The sequence below is a fragment of the Paracoccidioides lutzii genome (assembly GCF_000150705.2).
Source record: "Paracoccidioides lutzii Pb01 unplaced genomic scaffold supercont2.15, whole genome shotgun sequence".
Classification (NCBI taxonomy): Eukaryota; Fungi; Ascomycota; class Eurotiomycetes; order Onygenales; family Ajellomycetaceae; genus Paracoccidioides; species Paracoccidioides lutzii.
In genome coordinates, this window is record NW_015440961.1 from 555,626 (window position 1) to 575,044 (window position 19,419).

At 44.9% G+C, this 19,419-nt stretch overlaps 4 protein-coding genes across 4 annotated transcripts; 1 reads left to right on the forward strand and 3 right to left on the reverse strand.

Moving 5' to 3' along the window:
- Nucleotides 1-1,092: 1,092 nt before the first annotated feature.
- Nucleotides 1,093-2,370, reverse strand: PAAG_05690 (esterase D; the record flags this gene model as incomplete). Its single annotated transcript, XM_002792359.1, has 4 exons — nucleotides 1,093-1,278; nucleotides 1,421-1,609; nucleotides 1,757-1,977; nucleotides 2,106-2,370. 4 exons carry the CDS (start codon nucleotides 2,368-2,370, stop codon nucleotides 1,093-1,095), a joined length of 861 nt encoding a protein of 286 aa, XP_002792405.1.
- Nucleotides 2,371-2,927: 557 nt separating this feature from the next.
- Nucleotides 2,928-9,486, reverse strand: PAAG_05691 (separin; the record flags this gene model as incomplete). Its single annotated transcript, XM_015845653.1, has 3 exons — nucleotides 2,928-4,576; nucleotides 4,634-6,138; nucleotides 6,206-9,486. The coding sequence occupies 3 exons, from the start codon at nucleotides 9,484-9,486 to the stop codon at nucleotides 2,928-2,930; spliced, it is 6,435 nt and encodes a 2,144-aa protein (XP_015699879.1).
- Nucleotides 9,487-13,150: 3,664 nt separating this feature from the next.
- PAAG_05692 (hypothetical protein) lies at nucleotides 13,151-13,885 on the forward strand (the record flags this gene model as incomplete). Its single annotated transcript, XM_002792361.2, has 2 exons — nucleotides 13,151-13,619; nucleotides 13,683-13,885. 2 exons carry the CDS (start codon nucleotides 13,151-13,153, stop codon nucleotides 13,883-13,885), a joined length of 672 nt encoding a protein of 223 aa, XP_002792407.1.
- A 2,861-nt stretch (nucleotides 13,886-16,746) lies between these two features.
- On the reverse strand, nucleotides 16,747-19,100 carry PAAG_05693 (calcium-binding mitochondrial carrier protein Aralar1; the record flags this gene model as incomplete). Its single annotated transcript, XM_002792362.1, has 4 exons — nucleotides 16,747-17,288; nucleotides 17,364-17,526; nucleotides 17,616-18,815; nucleotides 18,912-19,100. 4 exons carry the CDS (start codon nucleotides 19,098-19,100, stop codon nucleotides 16,747-16,749), a joined length of 2,094 nt encoding a protein of 697 aa, XP_002792408.1.
- Between the last annotated feature and the right edge of the window lie 319 nt (nucleotides 19,101-19,419).

Consider the following 19,419-nt stretch of genomic DNA (forward strand, 5'->3'; position numbering starts at 1 on the left):
ACGCAAGTGAAGAAAATATTTGAAGTTCAAAAACCGCGAAACGAAAATCGTACCTTTAATCATTTTACCCTTGTCATATTCTGCTCCTTCATATTTTATCACCAACCCTATTCTTCACTTCACTTGAATTGACAATTTACTTCTACTCTGTTGGTTTTTCCGCTTTCATTTCTCGAGACACGGTTACAAAATTCATGTGCATGCTAGGCGTTGTTCCAACGTAATGTGTTCTTTTTTATTCATTTTTCCTTTTCCTTCGAAGAAAAGTGCCAACGTGTAAGTCATATTCTTTCCTTTCCTTTTCTGATCCTTGTTATGTTATGAGACAATTAAACGAGGAAAGAAGATACCTCTCTTTTTTCCGCTTTGCAATTGCGTTCGCGTTCGCTCTTTTATTCGTTTCATGTTGCGCGCTGCGGATTGTGCGGTGCAGTTTGAGCCGACGTTACATTGGCCAGTGTGTTGGAGATGAGATGTATCTTGGAGAGTGACAATGGAGTGATATGGATGATAGAGGAATTTATTGTGTCATCGACGGGCGAGGGGGTGGACGGACTTAATTATGAAACGAAAATCGGGACAGAGGATCTGAAGCCTTTCATCCTGTTGAGATTTGGGTGTCCATGTGAAGGTTGAAGCAAAGCGTTATGGAAGGACTGGACAATGTTCAATAAAGAGTTAGGCTTTTTGGTAAATGTCGCTATAGGTAAAGAGAGTCTTTAGTTGATTATGAGATGTGATGTGAAATGAATATAAAAATATATATAGATTTGTCTTCGAGTATGATTTGCTAGAGTATATAATACTTTTGAATGTCTGCCTTCTCCACTTGAGGTTATGTGTAATAGCTACACCTAAAAGCCCGTGGGCATTTTGTCCAACATATATCTGTTTATATAGTTAATTAGTGAGTTAACTTCAGCTCAGCGATTACAATTTTCGTAATGGCGAACTTTTATCACTCCTACCAAAGTCAGCATATTTTGGCTGGCTAGTCAATCAGGCGCAAAATATAAATGTAAGAAGCCACAAATAATGACAACCTAACAAATTAGCTGCCAAATAGACGCCACTAAATAAATAATATACGTACTATGCAAATAGATATTTAGCCGCATGCTCGACATGATCATCCGAGAACGTCGCTATGGTGTAATAGCTATGGTCATAATCTTCCTGATACCGGATACCCAAGCCCTCAACGCCAGCCTCCTTGGCCGCTTGAGCAAAGTTCTCGGGAAGGAGTTGCCCCTGTTTATAAAAATCGTCGCCGGTGCCCTAGGAGTAGTTCGGTTGGTTAGTATATGGATGAAAATTTCTTGAAGGATCGATTTGGTTGAAATTTGGTATGGATTGGAAAAGAGGGGTGGTCAAAAGAGTGAGGAGATGGAATACGATTTGCTGATATAAAGTGACATACAACATCAATTAGGGCGTTAAGCGGGCCTTTCCATTTCTTGACAAGTTCTGTGGCATCGTATTCCTTCCACTTCTGCATATCATCGCCTAGATATCCCTTGAACGCCTTCTGACCCCAGGGACAGTTGATGGGGTTGGAGATGGGAGCGAAGGCGGAGACGGACTTGTACTTGCCGGGATTTTTCAGGAACTGGGAAGAAGTAATGTTAGAAAGGGGGGGATTTTCAAATTTTGTCATTCCTCTGCCATTGGACAATGATCCCAGATGTTGATATTCAAGAAATATAGGATCTGATCGGGGTTTCTAGGGGTGAGTGGGAGAGAGATGACAACCCACCAACGTCAGAGCACCATGTCCTCCCATGCTATGGCCCATAATGCCAACTCGTGTCGAATCTAATTGCTCGAATGCAGCAAATACCGTCTTTGGCAGCTCTTCTGTGACGTAGCTATACATGTTATAACCCTTATCGAATGGAGCCTTCGTGGCGTCAACGTAGAAGCCGGCCCCGGTACCAAAGTCCCATGAATCATTCTCGCCCTCGATGTTTAGGCCTCCTGTACGTTGATTGGAATAAGAATATTACAGTTAAACTAACCAGAACATGAATGTATTTGGGCCCCGAATCTATTAAACAGAACACGAACATGGCTACATGGAAAGCGTTGGAGATGTCGAAACGTACTGGGACTCGTATCGGGGTAGAGAATCGCAATCCCCTTCTTACTAGCACCGTGTTGGAAGAAACCCTTCTCAGAGCAATTGTCTGCCGTACAGGTGAGGCCGGAAAGGTATATGAGGACGGGCACTTTTTGCGATGGATTTTTTAAAGCCTGCGGGGGCAGATACAGGTTGAATGCCATTTCACAATTGGTCGTGGTGGCATTGTGAGTGAGCTTCAGAAGCTTCCCCCCAAAGGAGGCGATGGTCGCTTTGGTTGTGATAGGCATGTTGCGTGGATGGCGTTGGGCAGAAGGGGACTTTGGGTTAATTGACGGATGAGATACGGAGGTAAGTTGGCATTTAAAATTAAATGGATGTTGGGAAACAAGACGTATAGACTTTTACTAGAAAAGTTGGGACGTCATGAGGGAAGAGGGGAAGAGTTTGGGAACGTCTCCAAAATATATCCCCGCATCGTTACTGGCTTCCCCTCACCATTGGATTTGACTGCCCAGGAACCAAAAAGAGCAGCATGAACAAGAAAGTATGCATCCGGCCTTGTGCTCGTGCAGAAGAAGAATACTGGGAAGAATAAAAAACCTGATGTGCATCTGTACAATTCAATATTAACGTAGCTAACTGAACAATGAAAATCAACGCCTAAAAAAATAATCTATATGTATTTAATATGATGAATCTTTCGCTTCTGCTCCAACGCCATATCCAATTTGCAGAAGAGTCTATCAATAAGTTTGTATAATAAATTGCCGTAGGTAAATAAATGGGGCATATCAACAAGGAAAAAAAAGAAAAGAACCTAGAACACAGAAACGGTAACACCCCATTACTTCAAAAACACGGGAACTCCATAAACCACAGGTGCTGCGCCATTCAGATATTTCAATATACACGCGCTTCGTGACTTAGCAACAGCGGCATCAAGCCCTACGGGGTCATCTCCCTGTAGGTGTTGCAGGGCGTTGGTAGCCTTTGATCCTTTGGGTCTGCCCGGTGGAGTGGTCTCGGCTGGTGCTTTGTTCATCAGACCCCAATGCTCAAATGTGGATTGCGCGAAACGGTCAATGTCCTTATCGGTGACATCCCAGAGCGTAGCGACAAGAGCAGGTGCCCCAGCATGCATATAATTGATTGGTGTCCCATACGGCTCGAATTCTCCCGCTTCGGTCAAGGTACCACTGCTGCAGCCCATGAGGAAAGTGACAGCACATCGATCCAATCGCTTAATCGTCCTGCTTCGGATATATTGCGCTCCGCTTCCATGGCCGAAGTAGAGTAGTAAGTCTTTGCTTTCCAGGAATTGCTTAAATTCATCCTCGCTTGGTTCTCTGTTGACGATACCTCTCCACCCATTTAAGCTTAGCAATGAGCCTTCAAAGGTACCTTGTGTCGATTTCAAATCCCCTCCAGGGTTAAGGATATATGAGCCATGGTTACGGTCAATGTGAAATCCGTCAAATGCTTCTCCAAGATCATTGTTGGCTCGAAGTTTCAACACAGTCTCTTTCAAGTGGTGTAAAGATGGCATTCGGGACACTGAGGATCCGCGCAAACATTCGAGAGATTCCCATGGAAACGAGTGCAGCTCTTTGTCAAGAATGAGAATTGTGCGGTATGTCTGTTTGGATCTCCGTTCTCTTTTCTCTGCTTCTTTGTAGACGCGTATCGCACTGAGAGTCTCAATAACCATCATATCGAAATCGATTTCGTCATACGCATTCCTTTCCCCTTGAAACTGGAGTATATCGACAACGAAATACAAAAGGTCCATAACCAGATCATCCGGGTCTGGACCCTCATCAATATTTCCAATGTTGACAAACAATTCCATAACATTCCAGTGGAAATTTGTTTTAAGAACACGACCCTTTCCGCGATGTCGTCGCGATGGAAGATGTTTGTCGAGAATTTTCTCAAACGAGTCAATGAATCGGAAGAAGAGAGATTCGTTGGGGGAACATTGCGAGAATATGCCACGGAAACCACCAAACCAAATAGCTTCGATGTTATTGAGAAGGTTTTTTAGGCGATTGTCTAACGATTTTCGCGCCGCCCACCATTCCTTCTTCGAATTCTTATCGACACGCGCCTTGGCATCGTGGGCGCTCTTGTTGGCTAGTTGAATGACTTCGAGAAGCTCCCTTTTCCCATCCGCAAAGTTAAATTCCTCCTCATCCATGTGCTCTGATGTACCTCGCTTTAATGGAAGACGGAGCAAAAAAGGTGGCTTTCCGGACCGTAATTTGGATATAATGAGCTCATTACGGTCATTGCTCAGAGTCAATGAGAGAACATTCCAGGTATCGGGTAAGATATCGACATAGTCTTGCATAAACTCGATGCACTCGAGTTTTTCAGATTTCGCGCAATTGCTGGGCGCAGTTGGCCATTTCAAAGGTTCAACTGGACCACACAACTCTTTGTCAATTGCAATACAAGATTGTTCCCTATAAAAAGCTAGGTTTCGCCCGTTTTCTATATATCATTAGTTTAAGATCATCCGAAATGGAGTATGGTGGTTGTAATACATACCAATAGTAACTGCTGCTTGGAGCGGGTTCGAGAAAATTTCCAGTTTTGAGCATGTTGCATGCGATACCATGCATAATTGACTCGAAATATACGACACAATATGGTTGTGGGTGGTTGATCCGTAAATCGGGACTGAAGATGATATAACAGGGAGTAATTGTCTTGCTGCAGTTAGCATATCGGCAAACTCTTTGGCACCAGCCCGAGTATTTCCTTTCGCAGTTGATGTAGTTGCCCTTGCTCGCGCTGTTAGTGGTAGCTTTTGGGTGCTTCGAGACTTTATGGAAGTGGGTTTTTCATCTGTGGTCTTGTTCGCCAAATATACGGAGGGAAGCGAAACTGTTGACTCTGGTAGAACACAGTATATAGAGTGAGAAGTGAGTTTTTGAATCCAATTACAAAGCAAATACTGCGCCCTGGAAATCAGGTAAGTCGTCTCGCGAGTTTTGGATTTGGGAAGTTGGTCAGCTTGTTCCAGAAGAGCAGAAGCTTTTGCAAAATCATGACTCGACAATAAATCCACAACTTGCTGGTGAAGCAAATCAACTTTGAGTTGCGAAAACGAGCGTGGTGGAAGTGGTGCCTTCGCCATTGAGCTTAGGTTTTTCGAGTTGGGAGATGGGTTTTCGGAAGTTTTCAAGCGTCTCGCCCTTGTTTGTCGGGTCGCTGGCGGGTTTCGGCTCCGGGATTTGGTATCGATCTGTAGCTGGCTCATTTTGGACTCAATACCAAGGTCTGGAATTGAACCATCTGTTGGTTCAGTCGTGTCATGTCGCGAAATCTCCAACAAAGTTCGATGAGCTACGTCAAGGGACTTGCTTCTTTCTTCTAGGTTTCCCTGAAGTTGATGGAGCAAGGAAAACGCCATATGAAATGAGACAGTTTCCAGACGCTGGCCCTCCTTGCTAGCTGCACCTGACGCGATGTCCAATAACTCTTGACCTTTTAGAACATGCCCACCACGAAGCCAGGAAATTCCAAGTTCGGCCTGAATAAACGATGTTGAGGAAGTGGCACCGATTGCCTGGCAGACTTTTAGCGCCTGCTCTCCAAAGAAGACACAGTCCTGGAAAAGACCATTGTGTGCAGAAAGTCTGGATAGATTGACAAGTCCAATGTAATGTGACGTGAAATGCGGCCAATACAAAGAACCTTCGCGGTAGATATGATCTCCTCTGCAGCGGTAATCTGATACTAGACTGGTAGCTTCGAAAGTACTCGAGAGGACACCGACGTCTGAGTCAGAAGCATCAGAAGATAATTTCTGCCGCTTCATATCAGAAATCTTGTCTAATTTTGCCCAAATCCTGTTGTTTAATTTAACAGCAGATTTAGCAAAAAACATAGCACGTTTAACTGATCCAAGTTCAAAATATATTCGAGAGTTTGCATAGGCAGCTTCCGCTACCAATCTTTCCCATGTCAGCCTGACTTGAAAGTTGGACTTTAAAACCTGGTTGCAGTTTTGCTCAAATGTTGCCTTAGTGCTATTCAATGTTTCGATACTAGTCCAGTCAGCAGACAAAGAAGGTGAGATAGAGAAATAGGGTATTTAAGGATAGATAAACTCACGCTCTATCAAAATGTCCTATATCGGTAAGATATTCAGCCAGCCCAATATTCCAAGAAATCAACACCAGAGGTAACATATCATTGCTCTGGAGGAGACCACCCCCAGTGTGAAATATAGACCCTGCCCTTTCAAGGTATCCAAGGCGACTGTATTGAAGGCCCAGCTGAGATAAACACAATAGTATCTCGGGAAAATCCTTTGTTTCATGGACCTCCAAAACATGTCGAAGCGTTGAAAGTGCAGATATCCTAAGTTTCCATAGCCCAAGCACCTCAAAATAATTGACAAGCACTTTCAATTGTGAGATGAATGTTTCCGGATCATCTATCTTTGCGAGGATGGACTCCCATGTTTGGCAGCTTTGTGCAATTGAAGCCCAAGAGTAAGCAATTTTCTGTAGGTTTTCCGTAGGTAAACCTCCTTGCAATAATCCCAGGGTGAACCGAAGGGAGGTCAGCATGGATTCTTTGTACTGGAAGAGACCAGAATCATTCCCGAGATCAAATTTATCAGACAAAAAAGTATGAGTTTCTTCTAGAATGTTTTCAAAGAGTTCGGGTCCAACGTGGTTTGGATCATGGAGTGAAAGGCGAATAGTTTGAAGGATAACCCTCAACCGGCGTATTGGATAAGAGTTCAGTGGATATATGTCCAACAAAGCCGAAACTATGAATGGTAAAGGCGACATTTTACCATCTGATTCGCTAGAGGAAGGTATTTCTAGCAAGGCCATGACTTGACATTCGAGTAAGAGCCCTCTTTCTTCGGGTTCCAGATTCACGTCATCAAAGACGGCTTCGCGAGGATGATACGCGCGTTTCCAGCAAAATCGAGCATAATTAGACAACACACGGCCTAAAGGAAATGATGAATCTCTGAGGATCGATGATAGAGGTTTCGTCGCAGCAGATTGGGTTATGCATTTCAAAGCACCGCCGTTGATATGCGCCTGGATAGCGGACCGATAGGCTTCTCTAGATTTTTGAGTCTGAGAAATGTCGGAGTACAAACAGGCTAATCGTTCCCATTTGGTAGCCAGGAACCCAGCTGAATTTTCTGGCGGGCATGTTCGTAGAAGGCTCGTTGACCGTTCTAACAAAGGAATGAGGTCGGAAGGAGATGCCCCAAGCTCTTTTTGTTTGACGTAGCGGGACCAGTAGATATTTGAAAGCTTAACGAAGCTAGCTGATGTCGAATCTGATATATTTATTTGGTTTTCAATACTTTCCGCCGAATGAAGTGATTTAAGGAGAGTAAAACAATTCGACAAAAGAGGTTGGACATCGGGCCAAGAGGGTCGCTTTGCGACAACCGATATTTTCCCAACCGCGACGGCCGAATCGACTGCTGAGAGTACAATGTTCTTGCATTTTAAAAGTCGCTCTTGAAGCAGGCAATTGGTCGTAGTATCGGCTTCGAGTTGCGTAAGTGATGTCTGCGCAAGATAGCGAGTCAGGAACCTGACAAAGCTGTTGAGATAATCAATGATATATAGTCCTAGCGGTCCGTATTCTAACTCTCCGTCATTTGCGTTCATTGCCGCATCGCCAAGTGTATTCAGAAAACCCATTGCCACCTTCTTAAGTTTGGCAGACTCGATAACCAACTCCTCGAGATCGGACTGGTTTCCCTTCAAGGGAGCTGCTAAACCCTTCAACGCTTCCGATACGGCAGACGCAGTTTTAGATGCACGAGCAATCTTTCGAGTCTGCATTGTCTCCAGTCGCAGGAGAGCAATCTTGCAGTTGCAGATAGCAAGGAGCAGAGGCTGGTCAACTGTGAGAGACGAAATGCAGTTATCGAAAAATTCCAGGGCATCAACTTTGCAATCAGCACTCTGAGCCAATTGACCAAGCACTTTCATAACAGTTGACACGGAACCAAATTGGCCAGCAGGTGGCACAAAGACATATCCATTGGTCGTCACGGTTGATTCCAGCCGCAGGAAAGCCTGCTTCACTATTTCAAAATCGCTCTTTGTGATGGTCGAGCATCGTCTGGCAAATGCCATGAGGTAACGAACCAACGGGTGCCATAACTCCTTTTCCATGTTGCCCTTGTGTCCACAGACTTTCCACCACATACACCGTATTTCAAGCGACAGAATTTGGAGATTCACAGCAGTTGTGTACTTAACGCGAGGCTTTGCAAGTGAAGATTTCTCATTTTCAGCGTTTGGGGTAGGTGAAGCAAGTGAAAGCACAGCGTATGAGAGTGATTGTAACTGCTGAGCAGCTTTTTCGGTGGACAAAACACCTTTATTCAATGCCGTAAGGATGATGCTTGCAGGGCTTGTTGGATTCGATAATAAAAGTAAGTCGCATAGCTTATTCACAGTGGATGGCTTTTTGTCGGTCGCAATGACTTTGAGGGCTTGAGCCTGAAAAGAAATAACCAGGTTTAAAAGTAGATCGTTGGAAGGAACCTTGTCAATTTGGATAAGGTCAGCTAGAATTTCCTTGACTGGTTCGTCGCGTTGTCTGGCGCGGGAGGGCTTTTTTTTATCCTGAGATTTCTCATGTAGTGGTTCACTTGTTAGATATCCCTGTATCCTCCTCTTCAGCTTTCTGAGTTCATTTATTGCAGCTTCATGTAAACCAACAGCAAGCAGCTTCCCAATTAAGACGCAAAACCCTTGCTCAAGTTGGGTATTGAGTGGTGGCATCCCTTCTTCTGGAGACGACCTCAAGTCACAAAGATATGACAACGCCACCCGAGCACAATTTGCAACTTCCACAATCCCACAACCTTGGATATCCTTTTTGGAGGTGGCTTCGCCCATGGGTTTCGTCTTGACCGGGGAGGAAATGGTCGAATTTGGGGAGACTGATTGTAATGGTCGTCTTAGAGTCAGGCTCTTTTGGGGCGTGGCAATGGCAATTTTCACGGAGACTCTGGAATTTTGACAGTCCGTAGAGGATTTCATAAAATCGGAGAGTGCTTTTGACGCGGAATTGAATACTTCGGTAGCTAAGACAAGCTTCTCTTTCTGCAACAGCCGTCCAGTCTCTGCTCCAAACTGTGTTTGAGATCTGAAGGATTCGGCAGAGAATTTTGGTTGTACTGGCTTAGGAGCCTTCCGATCCTTCGAGCTCTTCGGCCGCCTAGTTGATTTAACGTCAATGGGCTGTTCATCTCGATGATGCGTGCTTGCCGTCGAGCTCAGGCAGAGAAGTCGTTTGAGCAACGCGGTAGTTTCGGGGGAACATGTATTTGCCGACTTGACAGCCTGTTTGACCGACACCTCTAAAACGTGTGTAGGACACGCTGATTCCTCCATTTGTGTTATCCGAGCTCAATGTCGTCGTCGTTATTTTGATGAAGACCGTGAATCTTTTAGAGGTCGGCAATTTTGATCTTCGAAAGATGACGGTCAACTGTGGTTGCCGGGGCAACCATCTGATGACATAATCAATATGTGCCCTAACCATTCCTATTTTGCTCTAGCGCATCGTACATAAAGTATGTAAAGAACTAGTATGATTACAGTTCACTTTAGTTAACTATAGTCAATGATATTACAATAAAGCTGGGCGAGTTAAATAATGAATTTACTGTCACAATTCCTACCTTATAAGTTTTTATAAATAGTTTAATACAACCTAAACTCACTATCATGTAGATCTATTATTATTATTATTATTATTATTATGATGGAGTGCATACACATTTACCAGGAATGTTTATGACATGCAGTGTACAGATCTCATTCAGGCTGTCATTGATGAGATGTCTCTGGAGTAAGTTTTGACACACAATACTCATCCAACAGAGCCGATATTAAAGCAATCAAGAAGACAGAAATGATAGTGTGTGCATCAACACAGCTGATCAAGTCAAGAACTATCATTTCCATTTGAATTATTCTGCATGCGGAATGTCAACTTGATTTAGAATATCTTTGTTCAACTTTCCATAATAAGCCAGTTGTTAAAGACTGCAGTGCAGGAACAGCACATCTGGTGATAAGCTATCAACGTGGCACTGCCCAGAACAACCAATTTCTCCCCACCCCCATCACCAGCAGTGATAAAATATTCTCACCCATGCACACCATTCCAATCGTAGCCAGCTGGGGCCACATCCCACAACAGAATATAGATACATGGCTAGCGGAGTCATGTGATCGCTACTATTCGCCAAAGCATAGTAGCAGTATTTATATCGGGAGCATTATCAGTCTCGATGCCAACAATATGCTGCGGATGATCTGAAGACTGCTATGATTACTAACTCAGGGATTGGAAATGGTTAAAGCTCGTCGAAGTGAGGAGAGGTTTTGTTTTAAGAGACGAAATAAGACTGGAGCAAAAAAGAGAAACATTAAACCACGGTTAAGCACTTAGGATATATAAGGCGAGTTCTTCACAGTAATTGGAAAACGGTGTCTCGATCTGTTATGATTGGAGAGTATAAGATGTCAACACAGACTTTGTCTGATTATCTGACTGCATGGCAGACATTTCAATGCCATGCGTTGAGAAGGACGGATTGGCGGTATTAATTTCACAAACCTTTGCTTCTCTGCCTATCTTAAATACCTTCAAACCACTTGTGTGCCAACGCCTCATGAGCAGTGGTCTTCTTTTCCGGATCAAAATTCGCCATTGCACAGATAATGCTTTTAAAATCATCACAAGCACCCTTCCAAAGCGAAAATGGTCTGCGTGGGTTGCCTTTGTTGAAGCCATCCCAGAGTACTTAAACACAAACCTAGGGATTATCACCAATATATTTCAAAAACCCTTTCAGTCCGTCTTCATCTGCAAAATATAAGATTTGACGCTCTATTACAACGGCCAAGCAACCTACACACTCAAGCCAACTCCTTTCCTCAACAGCAAAGATGACGTGTTGATGCATCACACAACATGCTCTATATGATAAGCTAGAATGCATGAGCTTATGAGTGTAGAGATTCATGACAAGCCTACAATAAGAGCAAAAGAGAAAATATCAGACGGCTTATTCACAGGTCCTATGGCATGGGCTTCGGGACTCCACCACATGAAGTTCCCTGCCTGTTTTCCAATCATATGTGATTCAGCTTCAAAGGTTCCCAAGCTGGACTCGCTCAATAAAGATTTCATCCTGGTCCGCCTTGATATCTATCCACAAATAGCGCCGACTCACGTAGCAAGGCAAACCCGGCGTGGGGGAAATTATTCTTCCTAAAGCACCCGCTCCACCCTGCACCTATGACCAGACTGGCCGACGTACTCCTCAGAGTCTGCCAGGGCGGTTGACATTGTGCTTATTCTGCGACGAAAAAATGGTGTGCAGTGATAAAGCCGGTTTGCAGGTGGAGAGTTTCAGCATCGTGAGGTTTAAACAAGCCCGGCTTCTTGCAAAGACGAACGGCCAAGAAAGAAAGAGAGCCCGATGGCAGCACTAGAGGCAAACCAACATGTTGATACTATAGCATTGTCGCCTCAGATGGAAGGTATTTTAAAATTATTCAGTTCAACTATCCATCTAACTAGTTATTTAAGGTCAGAGGAGCGCCTACCCCAGATCATGTGACCACTGTGATTAAGGAACGGCATTAAGTAATTGACTAGTTAGTTAGCGTCTGAATAAGGCGGCAGCAACCTTTTTTCTGCCGTTAGCTGTCACATTGTGCTAGCAAATAGGAATTCAGGGTATATCCCCACATCGGCATAAACAACCAGTCAACTCTCTGCCAATTCAGGTGTCTCGACAAAGCTCGCAAGCTCGACACCTCAGCAGGCGAGCCTCTTTCAGCTGATGCTCGCCACAGATTTCTCTCACAAAGGCGCGCGAGCAGGGGAGTGAGAAGGTGCCAACGATTGTCGCCTTTCGAGGAGGCCTTGGCATTAAAATGGTAGTTATTGATGTTCAGCAAGTCGCTCGAAAAGTGCGGCGCAGCATCACAGAGTCAAATCTGCTGCCTGCAGCATGAAAACTTGTACAAAGAGCAGTTGGAGAATGAACATCCATACAATAATTTTCTGCGATTCTGAATTGCTGTTTAGCCCGCTCAGATATCCTAAAAGCATTGTTCATCCTCAAAAACGACGAATCCTAGCTCTATCCGAACCGAATTTGTCCAAGTCGTTGAAGAAAACTTTGATTCTCTCCAGCCTACGATTGCTGTAGTTGCAATGAAGCAAGCCCCTTCGGTCTTCCCCAATAGAATAGAGCATGTTTTCCTTACAACAAACCAGGGAATTCAAACACCAGAGTGACGAGGATAAGCGCATGTGCTACACGGCCTTCGAGCTAGACAGCAATCATAATGTTGTCCGTTCAACTCAACTCGTGAAGCAGAAGTAGAATGGGAAAGTCGCGAGTTTTACAGACCATAAGCACGGAGAACGTTGTCGTCGATGGTTTGGCAATTTCTCGACCATTGGGGGGGAGCCTTAGGTTTCTTACTCTGGTCTTGATATATCTCGCCCCACCTTCATTCTGTTCCTGTTTATAGTTCATGCTTCCTAAACGAACCCTGTTGCTTTTTGTGTAAATCCTCTACTAAAGGGATGGATAATGGTTTCAACTAGCTACTTATCATAGAGTAAGTTCTTGAACACCGAAAGATACTAATTCCATGTTTTTACAACCTTGCTACCGCCCTTGTGCGATCTTCGTTTCTGTTTGAAATGCTTATAGCCCGTCACAGTAGCCAATGAAGGCTGCTGGTGGAATATCTCAAAAAATATAATATCTGTTTCGCAACAGTACTACAGGTTATTTACGAGTCCGGAAACATTCGCAGCAGATTTACTCAGATCTTGAACGGCTATCCTATTTCTAGTTTATTTAAGGTTAACGTTGGCGTCACGTGTCAAAACAGCGTTGAAAAATGAGCTATTACCTTCGAGGTTACTTCGTATGTATTCACCACCTCCGCATATTTTTGTGAATGCTCTGGAAACTGATATATCCTATATATCAATAGCCCATTAACACCGTATCGAGCTATGTCTTCGCAAGGCTTACTTTTTAGGCATTTCCGCCGCCCTTATCGTTCCAATGCCATCCTTTCCCGGCCAATTCGGCTACTGCAACACTCGACAATCAAGGCCTTGTACCCGACCCGATGTCTTGCGACGGGACGGGCAGTCCCCAGAGTCGTGGAGCCTTCCATGTGGACCTCTCTGATTCCAAAATTCCTTCGAAGCCGGGATTTGCATGGAACACAGGCTGTGCCGCGGAAGTCTAGGGTTCCCAATGCGGCGACATTTTTTGTGGTTATGTTCACCCTTATCGGCTCCCAAGCCATCCGGATGATCATGCTTCGGAATGAATATAGGAATTACACCAAGAGTGCGGATGCGAAAATTAGGCTGCTGCAAGAGGTAATCGAACGACTCCAGAAAGGGGAAGATGTGGATGTTAAGAGATTATTGGGCACTGGGAATGAAGTGAAGGAGAGAGAGTGGGAAGAAGGTAAGCATATCTCCTACGATGTAGTTATGAAAGACAATGCTGACTTATTCAATCCTTAATAAGTTCTGAAAGAAATTGAACAGGAAGAATCTCTATGGCATTCCAAGTCTAGAAAGACAACACATCGTGGAAATCCGACAAAGTCCGAGATCGAGTCACCGGAGAGCGGGAAGAAGAATGGAACGACAGCATATCAACAAACCCCTGCCAATGGCAGACCTCCTACTGAGCAAAGCAAGCGCCAGCCGCCGTTCAATTTCTTCTGATCATTCCAGCATCAATCGCTCTTTGAAGGAGGAACAATTCGGCCTCGAATAATGCGGACCTTTGATTCTCTCCATACTTGCAGAGTATCCTTCACACCAAACCAATAAACCTCACAACCAATTGAACAAAAGACTTGAATTCTACGGAATGCGTTTTGCAGGGTCTCATCCTATCTAGTGTCCGAATCCACGTTTCCGCATTGCTTTCGTTGTGCCCAATTGCTCTTATCTTCTGCAAATCCACCTGACCGGTCAAAACTAAGTTTGGTCAAGCCCCAATTTTCTGATCCGTCCATGGATGGAAACTCCACTTTCCACCCCTTTAGTACATACTCCATTCTCATCTTCTTGAACTCTTCTTCATGACTACGAATATACTCATCGGGCCCAGGAATCTTGGTTTTTCACCCTTCGCAATCTACTGGGGTAGTAACCTTAGCCTAAACCAGGAGCATATAACCGGCCTTTTTCTCTCCCAGTTCCATGGAGTTGATGATGATGAAACGTTGAATCCTTGCCCGTTTATAGAGATTACAGAGCACAATGAGAAGTGGATCGCGGGTTTGGCAATCATGTCGGCTCCGCATCCTTTGATAGTGCTTTCCACACGCCGAAACTACCGGGAAATGGGCACGGGGCACTGTTGCCTTTGATATATACAAGTACAGCGACAGAAACATGGCGATAGGGTAGGCAACGTTATAGCTATTTGGACGGGGTGGGAATCCTATACGGGATAGATGACCAGTGTCTCAGGCCTCTGACACAAGCAGCAGTGTACTGTAACGTGTGAAGTTTGTGCCAAACCAATAATTTCGTCAGGTCTCGTCTCGCACCACTTAACATGATTTCTCCTCGAAGAACTCCTCTATCTATCTCGAGAGATTGAAGTATGGAAGGGTGATCTGTTTATAACTTGAGGGGAGCAGAGATTCGGAGAGAGGCACAGGCAGTAGAACTCGACGGTGAAACGGATTCCGTATATGAAAGTCCCGTAGTGGAGGTGGAAGAATTGGAGGTAGATTATCGAGTACAGTCGCTGTTGTTTTGCGCAGGGTGTCCAGAGCTTTCGAATAGGTCAAGTTCACTGTGTCACAGATATAATGCACGCAACAATCAGACGAGTGTGATCAATGTAAATGTAAAACATACTTTGCTTCTCATGTATGATATTTCAAACCTTGAAAAAAAGAAAATAAAAAAATATGTGCCCGATACCAATGTATGTCTCCTCGCAGCTTACCTTGAAAATAAAATCTTAGAACCCGCACCATCATACCTAAACAATAAAACACGAGTGACACTCTTCCCCACCCTCGATCCCCGAACTAAATTTCTCCCTCAATATCCTCCTCGGCGTCCATGACCAAGTCGGCGCCGGAAGCTCATCCTTCGGGCCCTAGTTATACTCCTCCTCGTTCATAGCCCGCATTGTAACGCCCGTTATCCTTCCCCATCACACCGGAACGCGGATGGTCGTGGAGCAGCTTGTGTAACGATATCCCCCGAGGCTCCAAGAACCAGCGCGTGGTGGAGAGTTATTCACTGAGCTCTGCATTTTATGAAAGTTATGGAGCGAGAGTGACCAAAGGCCCATCTACCCCTCAGCACCCCTTTTTTGCCCCGAAAGGATGAACAGTTAAAAGAATGCGTAAAGAATGGCTAAACGAAGGGGGTCATTCATTATTACACTGGGACAACGACACTGGGAAATCCCTCCCCTTCTTCCGATTAAAGAGCTAAAATCTGAGTTGTATATGATCACGGTTAGACAATTACTTAAATATTTATTACATTCCCTTTGGGTTAAGGTAATATAAGGGATATTATTTGTATTTTTGAAGAAAATATTTATTATCCCGACGTGTTGAGCGGGAACATTTTTATAAAAATAATAGAATGGCCATTAGGCAAGATCCTTAGCTAGCTAATCAATACAAGGATTTCGAAAATAAACAACAAAAGGAGGGAAAAAAAAAAAAAAAAAAAAAAAAAAAAAAAAAAAAAAAACATGAAGAAATCTTATCTAGTCTTGATCTTAAGATTACAAAATTGTAAAGTATGGGCAAGGTAGTTAGTTGCAAGATCCGGAGGGAGAAAGGGGGCTGCTGGGTGTCGGAAATTCTCTCATTCAATACCTCTATAGTCACCGTCTTTATTTTTGGTGGAGAAGGGAAGTAATTAGTAGAAAAAGGACAAGACCAAAAGAAAAAAGAAATGGTGAAGCAAAAAACAACGCGGAAAACCACCGCGTGCATAGATTAGCAGGTAGAGATGCATAGCTGAATTAAATGAGACAAAAAGAGGCAAGAGGTATAAAATGAACCCAAGAAACTAAGGAAGATTTCAGGGAGAATAAAAAAATACCAGCCAAAAATGAGATCAATAAATGTTCGTTAAGAAGGGGGGTGGTCGGATAGTACGGAGAAAGAAAGGGCTCTGAGGACGAAGAAGGGACGGTGAAAGAATTCAATCCGAAATATTCAACTCCAAGGGGTTGGCGGGAAAGTGGCAAACGAGAGAACAAAAGGGGGGAGTTCGTATGATGGAGACATGATATAGGATAAGGATAACTCGGTCGTGGTTATATAAATCCAGTGATATGGCTCTGCTCGAAGATGACATAGAAATCAGACCCGGGTTGGACGACGGATGGAGACGTGTCGCGGGCGGCCAAGCCAGAGAGATATGCATAAAGCCCTACCGAAACATCACTGCATTGTCGGAAGGGCAACAGCCAAAGCAGCAAACACGCTTGCTACTCGCAGACAATCATGAGGCTCGAAAACAAAAACGTAGCGGAGGCACAGAGACCAGAGAACATTGGAGACGTATGCGGGTATGTATATGCTCGTCTGCACTCACGCACCACCAGCCAACCCCGCGCCCCGGGGGACCTTAATCCTCCCAAAATTCTCATCGAGATCCAAAATAAGCTTCAACGCATTTCTCGACCGTATATACGGCAAAGGCGCGGTGGCCCGCTGACCCAACACAGGCTCCACACTTCCAATAGTCGTCCTAGCCTCCTCCACATGCCTGCTCCCAGGAAGCGGAAGCCACTTCTGCAGAACCTCATAGGAGGCCAGCGTGAAGCCGAACTGCGGTGATGAGCGGAGGATACGTGCAGGGCCCCCCTTGAAGAAGGCGCGGAACCCCTCTTCTTTCATGATTGTGCTGGCGCAGTGGCTGAGGGAGGTGTATTTCGTCTCGCCCTTGCGGGCTTCTACTTGTAGTCTCGTCTTGATGACGTCGCAGGGTGTTGTGAGGTAGGCTGCTGGCATGCCTGCGATGGCGCCGGCGGTTAGCAGATGGAGGACGCTGAGTTTTTTGGTTGGCGATTCGCCGAAGAAGTCGGATTTTAGGTGCGCGTAGGTTGGGAAGTAGATGGCGGAGAATGGGACTGGGTGACAAATTCGTTAGAATGCATTTCTATGTAATGTACAATTGTTCAGGGGAAGTGTAATGGATGGTTTACCATCGCGAAGCAAACAGGCGCTGGCTCCTTTGTACAATCCCATCAACCCCAGATTCTTGACGATCCACATGGCTGATCGACGTGGTGCACCATCGACGCTCTTGGCGATCTCCCCCTGAACTTGTAACCGGATCTTCACAATCTCAAGGGGGTTTGTGAAAACCTAATCGATGAAATTAGCATCGACGAAGATCTGTTTAAGAAACAACATATATATATACAGGTGAGTCTGTGAGTGCGTGCTTGACATACCACTTGACATCCGCCAGCCATACCACCCGCAAAAATCTCCCAGGGCAACGCAACCTTACCCGTCTTGTCCGTCGCCGCCCCTCGAACTAGGTCATTGACCGTAAGCTTGATAGCTTTTTCAGGCGCAACACCAATCAGTTGTGGTAAGACACCGGAATAAAGTCCCAGAACACCTTCATTCCGAATAACCTTCCTCGCGCAATCGAGAGAATTCCTATACAACTTCTCACCAACACGAGCACTTCTTTGATTCTGCATTCTTGTCTTAACAAGATCGATGGGGTAGACCATAAAGGCGCCGAAGGCGCCTGCAATGCTGCCCAGGCCGAAATGATGCACCGATTCCAGGATACTTTGCACCACCTGTTTTGATTTCGTAGCTGCTTTATCTGCTGCTTGCGAAACGCCTTGTATGGCCGCCTCGCCAAGCGCGGTAGTAGTGTGCCATGACGCATCAACAACTTTGGCAAAGTCGTTTAACGAGAGTTTCCCGGACGGTGCATCAAGGCCCGCAAAATGGAAGAGAATATCAGCTTCCATGGGTGTGAAGAGGGAAAAGCGCGTGACGCGCGCAGCCTCGTTGAGGAAATCGGAACGGGAGATTTTGCCATCTGCACTCTTGCTGATGGCGCTACGGATGATAAAATCGATCATGTCCATTTCTCTAATTATATTCTGAAAGGCGCGAACGTTGGCATACGAGATCTTACTCCCCTCGCTGATGGTGCATAGGGAAGGTAGGTTTTCTAGCAAATGGTCAGAGAGCTTGTGTTTGGCAGTCTTCAATATGATGCGCTGGAAATCTTCGGGCTCTATGTAGCCATCACCATCCCTGTCGAAAAGGTGAAATGCTTGTCGTATTCTCTCGCCCTGAAGGCCACGAAGCATCTGGGCGAATTGGGGATACGTCATGTCATGTTTCTTCTTCTTCCGTCCCGTGTACAGCGATGCCCATTCTGAGTTCCAGTCAAAAGGAATTGTGTCGTCCCCCTTGGTCTGGTTGTAAAATTTCTGGAATGCATCGTATTTGACAGTCCCTGTTCCCTCCACGTCAAACAAACGAAAGGCAATCTCATATTCAGCATCAGGTTTGGCAATTAGGGTCTCAAAGGCGATCCAGTCTTGAAGATTGACCTTTCCCGTCCTCCGTCGATCCGCGACTCTGAATAGGATACCATATTGTTCGCGTTTAATTTTGTGCTAAAGATGACCCAAGTAAGCAAAAGTGCTAGAAAGGACGATGCTCTGGTAATTGCCAATGAGATCCATGGATGACTCAGAAAAGGGGAAGCTCACATAGTCCTCATGTGCTGGAGCAACGGCATTGATGAAATCCTCCTCATTCATGTACCGCTCTCCGGTTTCGCTGTCTGTCCTGGCATGACGCTGGAAATGTGGCTTGATCTGGCTGGTCACGGGCAGGCCTGAGTCAGTAGCGAAGGCCACAGCAACTGAATCCTTTATACTCTCCTTAATACCGGCCATGATAAAAGATAGGGTGGGTTTAACAAAACCGCAACGACACAGCTGCTGCTAAGCTATCCAAGTGAGTGCGGAATTCGCATATATAGCGAAATAAAATATATATATATATATATATATATAAAAAGAGACCGGATTCTCCACAATCCCAAAGCCACGACTCCAAGGGATGTAACGAAGGCTAGACTGGCAATATGAAGAATATGGAGCTATCCAAAGAGGGATAAATATTAATGGAAGAAGAGAAGCAGCAGCTAAGAAAGGATTAAAAAAATGTACCAAAATAGAAACACAAAGAGAAAAAAAGAGAAAAATCAAGACA